The 14,797-nt window shown below is 39.4% G+C and overlaps 2 protein-coding genes across 3 annotated transcripts in view; one reads left to right on the top strand and one right to left on the bottom strand.

Moving 5' to 3' along the window:
• CACNA1D (calcium voltage-gated channel subunit alpha1 D) overlaps positions 1-7,264 on the bottom strand; it is a 211,258-nt gene extending 203,994 nt beyond the window's left edge. Inside the window, exon 1 of the mRNA XM_080606375.1 lies at positions 6,825-7,264. The gene's annotated coding sequence lies outside the window, so the exon portion shown is untranslated. The remainder of the gene's footprint in view (positions 1-6,824) is intronic.
• Positions 7,265-8,121: 857 nt separating this feature from the next.
• The window catches only part of DCP1A (decapping mRNA 1A), a 35,753-nt gene continuing 29,077 nt past the window's right edge, over positions 8,122-14,797 (top strand). For both annotated transcript variants that reach the window (XM_080606398.1, XM_080606397.1), the window contains exons 1-3: positions 8,122-8,362; positions 9,248-9,288; positions 11,137-11,264. In XM_080606398.1, the coding sequence (XP_080462524.1) occupies positions 8,225-8,362; positions 9,248-9,288; positions 11,137-11,264 (307 nt within the window). In that variant the 5' untranslated portion in view covers positions 8,122-8,224. The remainder of the gene's footprint in view (positions 8,363-9,247; positions 9,289-11,136; positions 11,265-14,797) is intronic.

Genomic DNA, 14,797 nt, shown 5'->3' with positions numbered 1-14,797 from the left:
TGTACTCCATATCTTGTAGAAAATATTTCACTATGTGACTGTCATTTTGCTTACACACATGACTACACAGGACCCACCTGAAATTATTTAAAGAAGATGTTACTGCTTTTGTTCTTAAATAATCCACTAGTATCTGATCACTCATTTTCTAGCACCAGAGTCAAGGACACAAGGTCCCAAAACTAAAGGCTGAAATTGCACTCCCACCACAGGCCTGCCTGAACTAAGCAGTTTCCTGTGCTTAGCTCTGTGCCACAGTTTGGCTGCAAACTTCCACAGCACAGGAAAACTTAACGCTTTCCTCCTGAAATTCCTTCCTCTGCCATGCCTGGTGCATCTGAACTATGGGGATCCCTACAGGATCTTCAGCAGGCAGCTTTATGGCTTTCTTCTGACTGACTATGGCAAAGGAATCCTCTGTTAGCCAGAACTTGACTGGTGAAAAGAAGCCAAATAAGAAGTTAGGACCTCATCCAGTTAATTTACTTAGTCACGATGTAATTAAGCTTCCTTTTTGCCAGTAGATGACTCCTCCTCACCTAGCCTCCCACCGCAGCTCCAGGAAGGTGCAGACTCCCTGCCACCCTCCCCGGCAGCAGGCTGCAGGCCCACGCTGGGTGGCTTGGCCCCAGCCTTTTGGTTCTAGGCAGGAACATGTTTCTGAAACCTGTGTTCCTGGCTGCAACTGCTATGGGCAGAACACGTCACAGGATGGACATTAAGTCCACATGGTTATGTCACTGAACTGTCCCGGGCATTATACAGTCTCGAGAGACAAGCAGGAGGTACGTGTGCTTACACTGAGTGTTAAATGACTCTGTGCCTTACGTGCATGGTTACACATGTGTCTCTCAGTCAGCAGCCCAATGCCAGCATGCAGGCAGGCACAGAGGGCAGTGAGGGGCCTGACGAAACCACCCCAACAGAGCAAAGAGGCTGAAAACGCTGACACGGCTCCTTGCTGTGAGCGCATTAGGATCCCAGCAGTCAAGCAGCTGCTGCCCTCACCTTCCGACCAGGCCCTGCGATGGACCAGCAGCCACCAGCCCGTCCCAGAAAGTATTCTCCCCTGGAAGCATCCTCCTCACACCTACCGTTCATATCACCCTTCAGAAAAGTATTTCAGTGAAAAGAACAGTGATGAGTAAAGCCATGATACTCGTTCTATGATGGGAAAACAAAGGTGCAGAGAGCTGAACTTGTTTAATAGTGTACAAAATGACACTGGTTTGACCCAAACATAGGTTTACCGATTCCCATTCCTCTGGCACTGGACAATCTAAGTAGCACCAAAACAAGCCCAAATCACCAGGCTGTTTTGTGTTATATTTGTTCCCAGTCATGTCTGAAAAGCTCTAAAAGCTACTTACTCTCAAAATTTTGTTGCATATTCTTTCTTATTACTGTACCACATCAAGAAAAACCCTTTGAAATACATACATTTCGTCTTAAAAATATAACTAACTTATTTTAAAGCCAATTGCTCTAATACATGTATATTTTCTAAGAGGACCAGCTAAAAACATTAAAAAGGAACTTCTGATTTGCTATTTTACAGCAAGGCTTCTGAGATTAAAAAGAATGTAAACCCACATTTTAAGATTTGCATGATAATCTGTTTTAAAGGGGTAGGTACACAGAGATGTTCAAAGAGGCTCAAGAACCTTAAAGAATATAGTAGGATGGCTACAATAAAACAAAAATGTAAGCACGTGGTAATGCTATAAAACTGACACAGTACATTTAAGTTCAATAACTCAATAATTTAAAAAATGATGTTAAATTGAGTTTAAAAACTGACTTTGTTCTGCTAAAGTAGATTGCTCAAGGCTTAAGGCATCTACTACTGATGCACAATTATTCCTGCTGTATTTCTCAGTTCTCTACAAAACAGAACCTTGCTAATCTAATTGTTGGGTTTTGATCTGTGCAGTCTGTAATCTGGACAAGAAAACTTGGAACAGGCTACTCTGTGCCTTGCGATAGTAATTGCATATTGTTTTCCATAATGTTATTATACCAATAAAACAGAAACTACATGTAAAATGAAATGAGCAATAGAGAATCCCTGATGGTGCACCTTTCCTTCTGCAATATTCTTGTCCAATTGCTAATTTGCCCCAGTGGAGATTTGCAATAGAGTTCATTTCCATTAATGAAATTAGTATAGTTCTAATATATTCAGCAGCAGGCCCTGCACCTATCATTGGATAAAATATGACACCACTGGCTAGAGATGTGTTCAAATCCCTACATATTACGTTAAACATACAAATCAATAAAAGCAAGGCTATATACCTACTTCTAATGTAGTTATAGAGGCTGTGATCGTTGAAAGGTTTGTATTCAAAAGTAAGATGTATATAAATTTTTGGACAAATTTAGTCTGGAAGAAAAGATTACCAGACATTTATGCAAAATACAGAGTCCCAGAAACATTTTCTCTATAGTTCTTATTGATGTCAATGACAAAATTCTCTCTTTACTCTATTCAGTGACATATCATAACTAAAGGTGAAAACGATAAAATTTCTAAGCCAAACTTCCATGCTCTAGTTAAAAAAATTTAGTTTTACCAATCTAGTTTCACTACCTACCTTTGTCAGAGAAGAGCTGTCATATTTTTGATGCAAATTCCAGCAATTTACATGTTTCAAGCTGGCAGGCAGACAATGTCTTCCTAGAAAAAATTGCCACCCTTGCACAATCCCCTGTGAAACGGCAAACCAGGTTAGAAAGATAGAGGAGATTGGATTACCTGTCTGCGCCAGATCATTGTTTCTAGGAGATAATCCATAAATGATTAATCCTTCTAATGTTCTTGAGCAATGTAAGGAGGGCTGCCTGTGACCTATTTCAACCTCTTACACTGTTGTTGTGGGAACAGCTTTTCTGTATAAATGGAATTGAGTATTTTCATTCTCTTAGTTTTACTGAATTGTAATTGTAATTTATTCCCCTCTCTCTGCTTCATGTTTTTTTAGCATCTGTTATAAGGACGAAAACTGTTGGTGACAATCACGTCCAAAATGGTAGTGAACTCATAGGTGACTGAACGTTTTTTATATCATTTTACTTGTACTTTATTAAATTATATTATTTTAGTAATTCACAGTTGTTTTTTATGGTTCCTGCTTCAGATTTGCTAGACCATTTTGCCAATTGCACAAGGAGAAGAAAAAAAAAAAAGGAAGAAGAAAAAAAAAGAAAGAAAATATCATCCATTTCTGTTACAGAATCATGACCGATACTATTACATGACAAAATGAGACCAAGGTAATTTAGAGTTAAAATCAGATTTCAGTACTGCAAGATCTGGGAAACTCAGATACCCTACAAAATTGTTATATATTATCCCGGTTTTAGGTACAGCACAGGAATAGTAAAAATCCCATACCTACATCTGAGTAAGTCTGGAGTCCAAGCACCGTTTTCCTCTACCTTGTCACTTTGAAATGACAATCCAGAAAGAGGAGTAGATTTACACATCAAGCAATTGCACAGATTTTAACTGTTTAGATTATCACTATGCTTTGTCCATCCACACTGCATTTGCAGATGTAGTCACACAGTCAAAAAAAACCCTGTTGACAAAACCTAGGCCAGAAACTGTCACTTTTGGTGTGGAGAATTGTAGAAACATAAAGTTGGCTTATTTCATAAATCTGACATAAGCAATTGACATGGCAGAAGGGAAGGGATACAAACCTCCTGAGAAAGGCAGGACAGAAATGATATGATAGCACAATTGAATAATTAACTTAATTATAAGGCTCTGTACAGATGTAAGAACTGAGTATGTAAGAATCAACCCTGGCAGATACTATATCATCTGATCTTAAAACACAACAGTGAAGAAAACACTGTAACAACCTTCAATAACATGTTATATTGCTTAACGATTCCCACTGACTGGAATTGTTAGGGACCCAGCCTAATGACTTCTGAGGCACATTAACCAGATTTCATTCTGTCCTTTTGCCAGTAGGTGTGGAGAAATGACTTCTTTAACAAGTTTAGTTTTGTAACCAAGGGAAGAAGGATAAAAGGAAATGGATCTGGTGACCAAGGGATACTGCAGAATTAGCAGAAAAAAAAATGCTGCTACCCTATAACGCTGTAATGTGTAACCATTTAGAAAACCTTCCTCTAAAGGTGGGAATAGATTTTTCATAGCTAAAAATAAATATCTATGACCATGAATTTTCAATAAAGTACCTATGGATGCAACATTAGTGCAGAAAGAACATACTGCAAATTGGAAAACTTATGAAAGGCTTGTAATTCGCTCAGCACTGCAGAACGATTGCCAGAAAAGAAAATTTTCTTTATGTACATAAAAACTGCATAAACTGCTGGTGAGTACCATAAAAGCCCGTTTCTGTGCTAATCCTCAGAAAGTACAATTTTTACAGATCTCATTTACAAAGAGAGAGGTCTTTATCTCCAACTGTAGCCGTGTTCGGTTATCCTTTATCAGACTGGAGAATCATCCCATGAAGAATTATTTGTACAGTAAAGTATAGTAATGAGACTGAATGCCAGGAACTGTCAGCCTCACTAATGGCAAAGATCAAGTGTGCCTTCACAGTAGGGCAAACAATGCAACTGAAGATGAACTGAAAACACTGTAATAAATAATAAGCAAATAAAAATGTCCAAGTAACGCTTCTTGTGAAATAAAATGATTTTTCAAACAAAATGGCAGACCTATCAAAATTCTAGCATCCTCTCCCCTTGTTTTAACCACTTTAACACCTAGAAACTGACATCTCTCACAAATACACACACACACACAAAAAACAACCCCACACACAAAATAAGGCTTGCAGGCTTGTCTAGGGAATTAAACTGCAAAATAAAAGTCTGGTAAGTTATTGATTAAGGAAGACATCATCAGGGCAATTTACCCTAGCGAGAACTAAGCCCAGATAAATGAATTCTGTTGAATAACAGCTATTATCACTGAAATTTAAGGCATAAATACCAATGCAATTACTAATAAATAAGAATTACCTGCTATTGAAATTCAAGGAAATCAGCAAGCAAATCAATAAAAAGTGTGCCATTTGCAAAATATCTCATGGTACCAGAAACTTCTGACAATTGCTTCACGTGGAAAACAGTGAGGATGACAGAACACTAGCTCTGTGAGTCACTCAGGTTTTCTGGAATCCACTGGACCCTAATTCAACTTTTAGCAGTAACGGCAAATGCAGTGACTGGGAATGCTGTCTGCATTTCTCCATCATCATAACATCAGCAATATATTCTTTCCTGATGATATTCAGCTAACAGGGGATAAACAAAGGTATTGCAGACTGAAGAACATTTTTTCTGTATGAAGTTTGAAAGGAGCCCAAATAAGCTTTGAATATACGTAAGTAATTTGCTGTGTGAAAAACAAGGGCCAGATAAAAGAGTTAGTACAACTGCAAACAGCAAAGCAGACATCAGTGGAAAGACCCAGCCATGCTGTCACAAGCATCTGAAGGGGTAAAAGAGGGTCTTTATTATTTCACCTATCTTAACACATATCAAGTAGATAACAGTACAGAGGGTAATAAATCATCATATTATGTCCTACAAAACCTCAGCTGAATAACTGAAATACAGAACATAATGTTCTCTTCACTTGTTGAAACACAAATGGAATCTGTCCCACTCACAGAGCGAACATCAAAAGGGCAGTATGTACAGCATCCCACTTCTGTCTGGTACAGTGCAAGAACCAGAAACAGAGAGCAATGGACGAACTTTTCCCCAGCAGTAGCTGCTGCATAGCTTTAGAGGAGGACAAAGAAATTTGCAATATACAATAATCAAGGAACAAGCCTGAATGGATACAACTAACATTTCAGTTTACAGAGGTCACAGCTTGAGTCTTAGTATACTGTGTGTTTCAGTGTACTTCAAGGTTGATGAAGCAGATGGCAGGTCATATGACTCATTTCTGATATAAAATATATTATTCCAAGGCAACAACAGTGAAGAAGGTCAGAGAGAATAAATTCACTAAAATGAAGAACAGGAATTAGCAGATAAAGGAGGAAAGCAACCCATAACTGGAAAACACAGCTTCTTTTTTTTTTTTTTAATCAATGCTCCTCATGTTTCACTTTTAATTCAAGATGCAGCCAAGGAGTTTTCACACTTAAGATCTGGCACAGCAGAAAGCTGCCCTTGTCAGGAAGTTTTTTACTTTAAAAAATACCTTTGCTTATAGTAGTCTTGAAGAAAGGAACAGCTTGGTGCAGGTGTTTCAGATGCCATTTAAAACCAACTGTTTAAAAAGTTTTTGTCATTTTGTTTGCTTCATTTGAGCCCTTAGAATGTCTTTTAAAAGATTGCTTTTAAACATGAACTTCTTCATACTGTTGTTACCTAATTTGGAGTGTTACTGAATAGTAACTAGCTATTTTATTGCAAAGTATTTTTCACATCATATTAAGTGTCATTTTTTGCCCTTTATGGAAATGGGTTTTCACAATTTACCAACAGAACCAATAAAACCCCAAATTTTGTCAATTAGATTGGACCCCCCTTGTGACAAAACAGGAAGGACTCAAGGAATGGAAGATTTATGGAGCTCTCTATGACGTTGTCTATGCTTTTTATGATTTTTTGACAGGTAGTTAGGTTTTGGGATTCAGGAGTAAGTTACATTATGAAGGTACATGGGATTTTGTGTACAGATTACCTTTTTTATGTATATGAAATGTCTTTTTACTTTATGCTAGAGCTGTTTTGACATTGAAACAGGTAAATTAATGTTCACTCCAAAAAGCTTTACTTTTAAATAAATAAATAAATTGGTATCTTACTGGAACTTGGCCTTTCTGCTGCTTGTCAGGAAGACTTTTTATGGAGCCACACAACTGCTGGATCCTTGCTTATGCTTTTGCATGAAACGTCTGCCTTTTGGGGGGAGGATTAAACTGTAAAGCTAATTGTATTAAAATCAGAAGTATGTCCACCTGCAATGGAGAACAACATGATCTGTGGTAATACAAAGCGTAAAGGAAATTCCTTACATTCTCAGAAGGGTCATAAGCTTGCCACAAACATAGTTTTATTTAAGTTTGCTAGCCTTAAGTTTTTGTTTGTTTGTTTTTGTTTGTTTTGTTTTTCCTGGCAGATTTCACAAAATTTTACAAATATGATTTTATTTTGGAATTCCTTCATGTCTCGTTCATATGTATGTTGTACTTTCTTTTTCCTAAAATCCATACCTTAGAAAAACAAAGTATTTAATTCCAAAATTCTTCTGAAGTATTGAAAATTCCATATCCCACTGCAGAGTGTGAACCAGATACCAGATAATGACGAACATGTGAGTTATGTGCAGGGGGTGGGTAGAACCACGGAGGCAGAGTCTGAGGAACTACACACCGCACTGTGTAGTCGCAGCCCTGACCGCACCGTCTGCTCCCTTAGCAGCACAGGAGACAGACACGCCGCAGGCACATCTGCCACCTCTGAGGCAGGGGGAACCTAGGGGAACAATCAACATTGGCCCCAAAATCCTGGGAGGTGACTCCTCTGTCCTGGGACCCAGCTCACAGCATGTCACAGGCCAGCCTGCGGCAAACTCTGAAGCCTTTGTACCACTCATGTCAGGAAATAAATTATGGCAAAAACATAATTACTTCTTACAATGTAAGCAATACACAGATCTTTAGCTTGATCTGGTCCTGAGAAACAAAGAAGCTATTTCTCTTCATGACATGCCCAGATGCGGAGAGACAATTCGGAAGGAAACTGAAAATGTTGGATAACAGAAACGTCCACTGTGTTTGGACAGACGTATGGGAAGATGGAAGATACCCACCAAATTCAGGTGACAGCTGAATCTGAATTTTCAATCTTGAAAAGCAATACTTCAAGATCTTCGTTTATTTTTACACAGGCCGTGCCCTTTCGCCTCACAGCAGTAGAGTCAGCGTTGTCTCATGGTCAGCACTGCCTTTACCCTTCCACCACTGGCCATTTCACCAAGTGACCAGGACAATCTGAGGGCAGCAGTCCCGCAGTGCAGTCAAGAGAACATTTCTTTCTTTTTTTTTTTTTTTCCTTTTTTCTTTTTTTTTTTTTTAAGTAAGGTAGGGCGGCGGCGTGCGCTGTGAGGCGGGGCGGAACGGCAGGCGCGGGGCTCAGCGTTCCGGCGGGCGGCGGGGACAGGCGCGCCGTGACACTGCGCGGCCGCTTCGGGCCGGGCCCCAAGATGGAGGCGGCGGCGGGCCGGGCGGGGCAGGAGATCAGCCTGGCGGCCCTGCAGCGCCACGACCCCTACATCACCAGCATCGCCGACGTGACCGGCCAGGTAGCGCTCTACAGCTTCAGCCCCAAGGCCAACGAGTGGGTAAGTGACTGGCAGCGGGGCAGGGGCTGTCCCCTCGCGCCCGGCCGGGCCCTCGTTGTCGTATCGGTGCTGTGGGGCTGGAGGGTTCTTGGGCACCTGGTGGCTGCTCCAGCTCTCACTTTTTTAAGTGTGATTTGTTGTTCGTAGCCCTAATTCGGGAGCAGTGGGGTTTGGGGAGTAATACTTGTCGCTGCGTTAAAATATAGCTTTCACCTCAGCTGGTTGTTCTCAGTGGTTTGCGTATGGCTGCCTGTCCTACAGTAAAAAGGTGTCTCTGAAGGTACAGTTTAAGGAAAAAGCCTGATTTAGGTTTAGAGCTGTCCTGTGCCTCCTTCGGGCTGTCCCTGCCTGCTGTAGTTTGGTCATAGAACCGCGAGATGTGAGCGTGTGGAAGTTCGGTGCTGTGGGCAGCGCTGGAGCTGTGCTGGAGACCCACAAGCATATGGTGAGGGCTACTTGGAAAATTAAAGTACGAAACAGAGCTGGGGCACGTAGTTAGGTTGTTTTGTTGTTTTGTGTGCTGGCACTCTACTCGTTTTAAGTGACAACTGTGAAAAAACTATTTGTAGGTAATAAAGTGTAGTCCTTATTTAAAATGGGAGTTGTGAGAAAGCTGTGCAGCTCTGGCTGGTGAAGCTGAGCATCAGACAGTTGTGGGATACGTTATATCACAGCAGTAAGTTAACAGCACGAAGGAAATCCTCTGGAAGTGGGTTTAATTTCTGAACTTCCCTAAGAAAAAATAAGTAGTGCCAGAAAATAACAGATGACAATATCCTTATCTTAAAAAAAAAAAATGCAAATAGTCTTTGTAATTAGAATGTTTTATAAAAGCTATCTCTGTGAGCAAGTATATTTCTTAAACACATCTGCTCTCTTTTGTAGGAGAAAACTGATATAGAAGGTACCTTATTTGTGTACAAAAGGTAAGGGTTATTTTTGTGTTTTCTTTTTCGCTACAAAGAAAACAAAGGAGGTGGCTACATGTGCAGCTCCGTACTGGATTTATTGCATAGAGTTCATAATTACTTATTTGTCCAGCTGTTAACATACGTGTGCTTACTTTGGGAAGAATAAACTCTGCGCATGAGTGAATAACCCCATTGAAAACACAGAAATACTGCTGAAAAATCTTAGGGCCTGATAAATGCTACGTATGTATCCACACAAAAACCTAGTTTATTAGTCTTATTTGGTTGATAACAATAACATTTGTTAATGTATTGGGGTCGATAAATGCATAGCCACCCCATGTCTCCTAAAATACATAAAGTTGATCATGAAAACAATATGCATTTCAAATCAAATTAAATAATGTTCTTAACTTCTGTCATATCCTGTCTAGTTCTAAAAATGGGTGATGTCACTTAAGTCACTTGGGGGCTACTTGATTTCCTCGTTAAAATAATGAAAGGAATTCCCAATTATGTGGAATGGGGAAAAGGGACTGATATTCTTGATGGAAGCAGCAAAACCAGTCATGGATTTAAGTTTTAAGTTGCCAGCATATCAGAAATTTAACAATGAAATAACGCTCTGTTTAATGTAAGAAGTGTGAATAATGCAGACTTAATCAACCCATCCTGAAACAGACTGTCAGGGACTGGGTTATTCCAACTGTTGTCATCTTGGCACTGTAAAGGAATACAAGTCAACTTTTGCTGTTAACTTTGCTTGAGCTCCAAGTTTGGAAATACAGTGTAAGAAAACCAACCAAACTAAAACAAACTAAACAAAAAGTTTCTGATTATTTCACAAAGGTCTGTTAAGAGCATTAAACGAGTAACTTGTGACAGTAAGGACTGTTTGCCACCTCCGTAGAAACTCTTGGCAGGTTTTGTTGCTGGACTTTGTTTAAAGGTGTCCATGTTGCTATAAAAACGTTAACGCTTACTAGCTAATTATATCAGTTTCTTTACCCTAGTGCCTTTGCTTAGCTAGTTATTTTTCTCAGATAATGAATGAGCTAAAACAAGCCTCCTCTTCCCCCAAAGGCCTTCATCATGCTGCTTTGTTGATTATATGAGTGCTTACGGGCACAGCTCAGTATGCTGACATGACATTCATGCAGAGAAAATAGACCTGAAACAAAACCGTCTTGAATTTCCAGTGTGTGCTTGCTTACTTGCTGCTTCCTTTTTCCACATGGTGTCTACCAAATATGTGGATATTAAAAATTCTTTCACTAAGCAGTACAATTGTAAATATTTTAGTAACTACTTTGAAGACACTGGGTAAAATCTTTATTTTCAGAGTATCCCTTTAGGAAGAAATTACTGCTTCTGGTTCCGCTCTAAGTGAATTTCCTGTTACTTAAGCCATCTTTTTTTTTTATTGTCACACCTATTTGCAGTAAGGTCAGTGTTGCTGAATAGTATGGTTTGATGTTTTTTCTTCTCTAACTAAAGATTCTAAAAAGCTTCAAAGCTGTCTTATTTGAAGTATTAAATACATTTGAAAATTAATCCTGGGCCTGCCCTAGGTTTTTTGAATAGTTTTGTGGTTTTTTTTTTGAGGCATATCTTTGATTCAGCAGTTCAGAACTGTAACACTAATCCTAACCATAGTTGAGGTAAGCATGATTTTAAATTGAAATGAGTTGGCTCGCCAAGAAATGGCGTAGAAGAACACCTATTAGATGTTCAGGACTGCTAAAGCTTTAGTTCATAAAGTAATGGAGATTTGAGGATTAATACATAACTGTGTTTCAGAAAATTGTTTGTATATGTTGATCAAGGTATTAATCCATGCTTTTATTTTAATTAAAACAATAGGTCGGCTTCTCCTTACCATGGTTTTACAATAGTGAATCGACTGAACATGCACAACCTGGTTGAACCAGTAAATAAAGACTTGGAGTTTCAGCTCCATGAGCCTTTTCTTCTTTACAGAAATGCTAGCTGTGAGTATAACATCCTTTAATCCATATAACCCTCAGATTCTGTTTTATAACCCAGACCGCTTCCAGTTACCATGCTGTGTTTCAGTGTAATGCAGTGGGCCGGGTTCCAGTGCTTTGTTTGATGTTTCTGTCTACAGTACTAGATATGCTTAAGTAGCTGAGAATGTTTTACAATGATCACCTGCTTTCAGTAAAAACAGGATAGACAAAGTTCGATAATGTTACATGCTTTTTAACTAATGAGCTTACAGGTTTAATGTAAACATATGCACAGGGCTATAGTGTTATTAAAGATAAGTGAAGATGTATAACTATTGAGAATATTTAACACTGAGAGAAGTTCTGAGGGCTTCAAAAGTCAAATTGTGAAACTTTCTTCGATTTTTTTTTTCTTTTGCAAGAGGAAAATTAAATATTAATCAGTAGCTGCCTGGGTTGTGAAAATTGCACAGCTCTTGGTGAAGGTTTCTTTCTCCAGAACAGGATTTGGAGTCTGGAGACAAATGTGTCTGCTAAATTTCTTTGAATCTAGACTCCAGCAAGTCTTGAGTGCTGTGAGATGAGTGGTAAAATAGTAGCCCTATCTTCGTGCTGCAGTTTATTTCTAATACCAATTTGGGATCGTCAGTTGAGTTAGGGTTCCAGTTTGGCACACAGTAAAAATCTTATTACTGCAAAGAGTTCAAACTATAACTTAGGTAGCTCTTAGAGGATACAAGAGATTATATGTGTATATGAAACTGTTGTGAGGTTAAGGAGGTAATATAAAAGGTGTCCCACAGAGCAGAGTGTCCTCAAGATATAAAACTATCACTTCATATCCTCTTATTTAGGCTACGTCCTTGAAATTAGTTTGCTATCTAGTGACAGATTCTTACTGAATTACTTAGAGAACCCATGTACTGTCTGGAAAAAGTACTTCCTCGACACAATCTCTTCTTATCATCTAACGTCTCCTTGAATTACAGATAGGAACGCTGTTTTGGCTGCGCTTCAGTGTGCCTGAAAGACCAATCAGATGTTAATCCCATCCTGTTTTTTCCCCCTTGGAAAGCCTTCAGGGTCTGTGGGGCGTAGGATAGTTTCCATTAAGTTGACAGAGAACAGATTAAGGTGGGAGGTTTCTGTTTTTAATGGGTTTAGCAATCCTCCTTCTGTAAGCCTCAGAGAGGGAAAGAAGTCAGAATTTGTCAGTGAATTGACAAGTCTAGGAGATCAGGGAAGGAAATGATTCACAAGAAGTTGTGAGGGGTGTGTGTGGAAATCCTGCACTGAGTTGGGTCTTTAAGCAGGTCACTTGGTTTGGAAGGAAGAGGAACTGTAGGGGATGGTTGTAGGTACAGGGTGGCTGTTGAGGTGTCAGCAGAGGAAATGATTGCAAATGTGAGGCTGGTGATATAAGGGAAACAGGAAGCTGGTGATTCATTTGTTGTTTGGAGCTTCTGATGGTATCAGGAGCTACTGTGGAATTACCATGTTGTATGCTAGTGGGAGTGACAGAGGATCACTTAATGGAAGCAGTCAGAGAAGGTAGGCTGGCTGTGAGTTCATTAGAAACCCCTAAAGCTAATTATGTGCTTTCCCCTCATTGACGAAGGCCCTCATTTTCCTATGGGACACAACTGTGTAAAATCTGTGGGAGGCTCCTGGCAGTTAGGACAGAGATGACAGGAAAATATGAGGAAGGAAGAAATTTAAACAGAAGTGTGCAAGGAGAATATGGTAGACTTGATACTGGAAATAATTACATTTTGAAGAGCACCTTTATTGCCTGTATCTTTGTCAGTGTCACTGTCATTCTGACCAAAAGGCATTGGTTGGAAACTATCCTGTATTTCATCACTCCATTCTGTCTCCTAGAAAGAGCGTAGGTGTGTCCAGAACCAGTCTGCACTGAATGCAAATTGGAGACGTGAAGTGTAGTTAGTGTGCTGTTAGTTATTGCCCTGAGTGCTACAAATAGGCAGCAGATCACTTTGTGCACTCTGTTAGTGTTTGCTTTGTTCAAGAACAAACTTAGCAGTATGGAAAACTCCATGTAAGCTTCTTAGTCCTTATCATTTCAGCATGTTAACTCCATTATATTCTGCTTTTAGTTGTTGGGTTTGGGATTTTCTTACTTGCCTGCAGTTTCCCCAGTTGCCTGATCTCCATCCATTGAATTAGTTAGGAAAAAAATGTATATATACAACTAAAAAGTTTTTAAATCCATTTGCCTCTATCTGCGTACTGTTCCAGAAACCTAAATAAGCAAAGCCACTTCCAGGACTGATCCGTATTTACAGGCTTCAACATGTGTGTTCTAGTTGTACAGGTAGGTGAGGCAATTCTCGTCGGAGCTCTCTTCGTGCAGAAAAGTGTCCGCTTCTGCTCAGCTGCCTGCTGGCATGAAAAACCTTTGCATTTTTGAGACCAATTCAAATAGGAGCTCTAAGGCCATAGATAATATAATGCTCATCCCTGAGGGATTTGTGGTGTGTATCTCTAAGGACTTAACATGACGTTCTTCTGAGATCTTGTAATGACAGAAAGAGGATGGACTGCTAGATTGGGCATGGAAAAATACCTTGTTAACAGGGTGTTGGCAACAGTCCTGTTTCTCTTGCACTGTTTTCTGCATCCTGTTTGAGGAAAATCTACTGCGGTCGTTCAAAATTAAGTTGTCCTGCTCAAATGGCTGAATTATTGAACTGACTATTCTGGTTCCTTAGCTTTCCAAAACTCCTGTTTGTTAATACTGCTGCTTGTCTCTGCCAAACAGCAGTGTGCCTGTATATTTAGGTTGTAACAAGATCAATGACAAATGGTGCTTGATGCTCTTCCAGGGCACGGTAGAAATAGAAGATGATCACAGCTAAATTATGGAGCCTCTCTTGAATACATGGTGGCACGTCGACAATATTTATAAGTGATTACAATATTTATATCACTGTTTTATAAACTTTATATTTTCACTTTGCTCTGGGATTCTGCCTTAAGAAGATAATAAGGGCAAAGTCTGTCATATGCACCAGTTCAGACCTCTGACATTTTTCTTAAATGACATGAGAACTGTTCTGATGCTATTGAGCGACATACTCTGGTCTGTGCAGAGTCACTGACAAGTTATATGAGAAATTTTGCAAGCCATACATAAACATTTCTGTTTGGCTGGAGGCTATAAGAAGAATTTGCCTGTCATGCTAGATAATCGTGTTCTCGATGGGTTTACCATTCTTTTGTAGTTCGATTTGTGCAAATACATTTTTCTATACAATGGAATTTATAGTTTGCTGCATAATTGAACTTAATTATTGTTAAAGGATCTCAAGCTTATAGCTAATGTAATTGCACAAAGGTTTTTTCATGCTCTTAGAATAACTGAGGGAATTGCTATATTATTCCCATGGGAAAGGAGGCCTCACTTCTCTTCGGCTGTTCTGTATTTTTTTTCTGTTTTTTGCAGGATGGGATAAGAAAGTGTCTTTCATAGTTGTACTACTAGCACAACAGATCAAGTGATAAAATATCTTTTGTACACCTACCTTCTCTAG

Source organism: Anser brachyrhynchus, assembly GCF_964034855.1.
Source record: "Anser brachyrhynchus genome assembly, chromosome: 10".
NCBI classification, from domain to species: domain Eukaryota; kingdom Metazoa; phylum Chordata; class Aves; order Anseriformes; family Anatidae; genus Anser; species Anser brachyrhynchus.
Note: the sequence above shows the minus strand (reverse complement) of the source record. Positions and strands in the feature narration are given on the sequence as shown.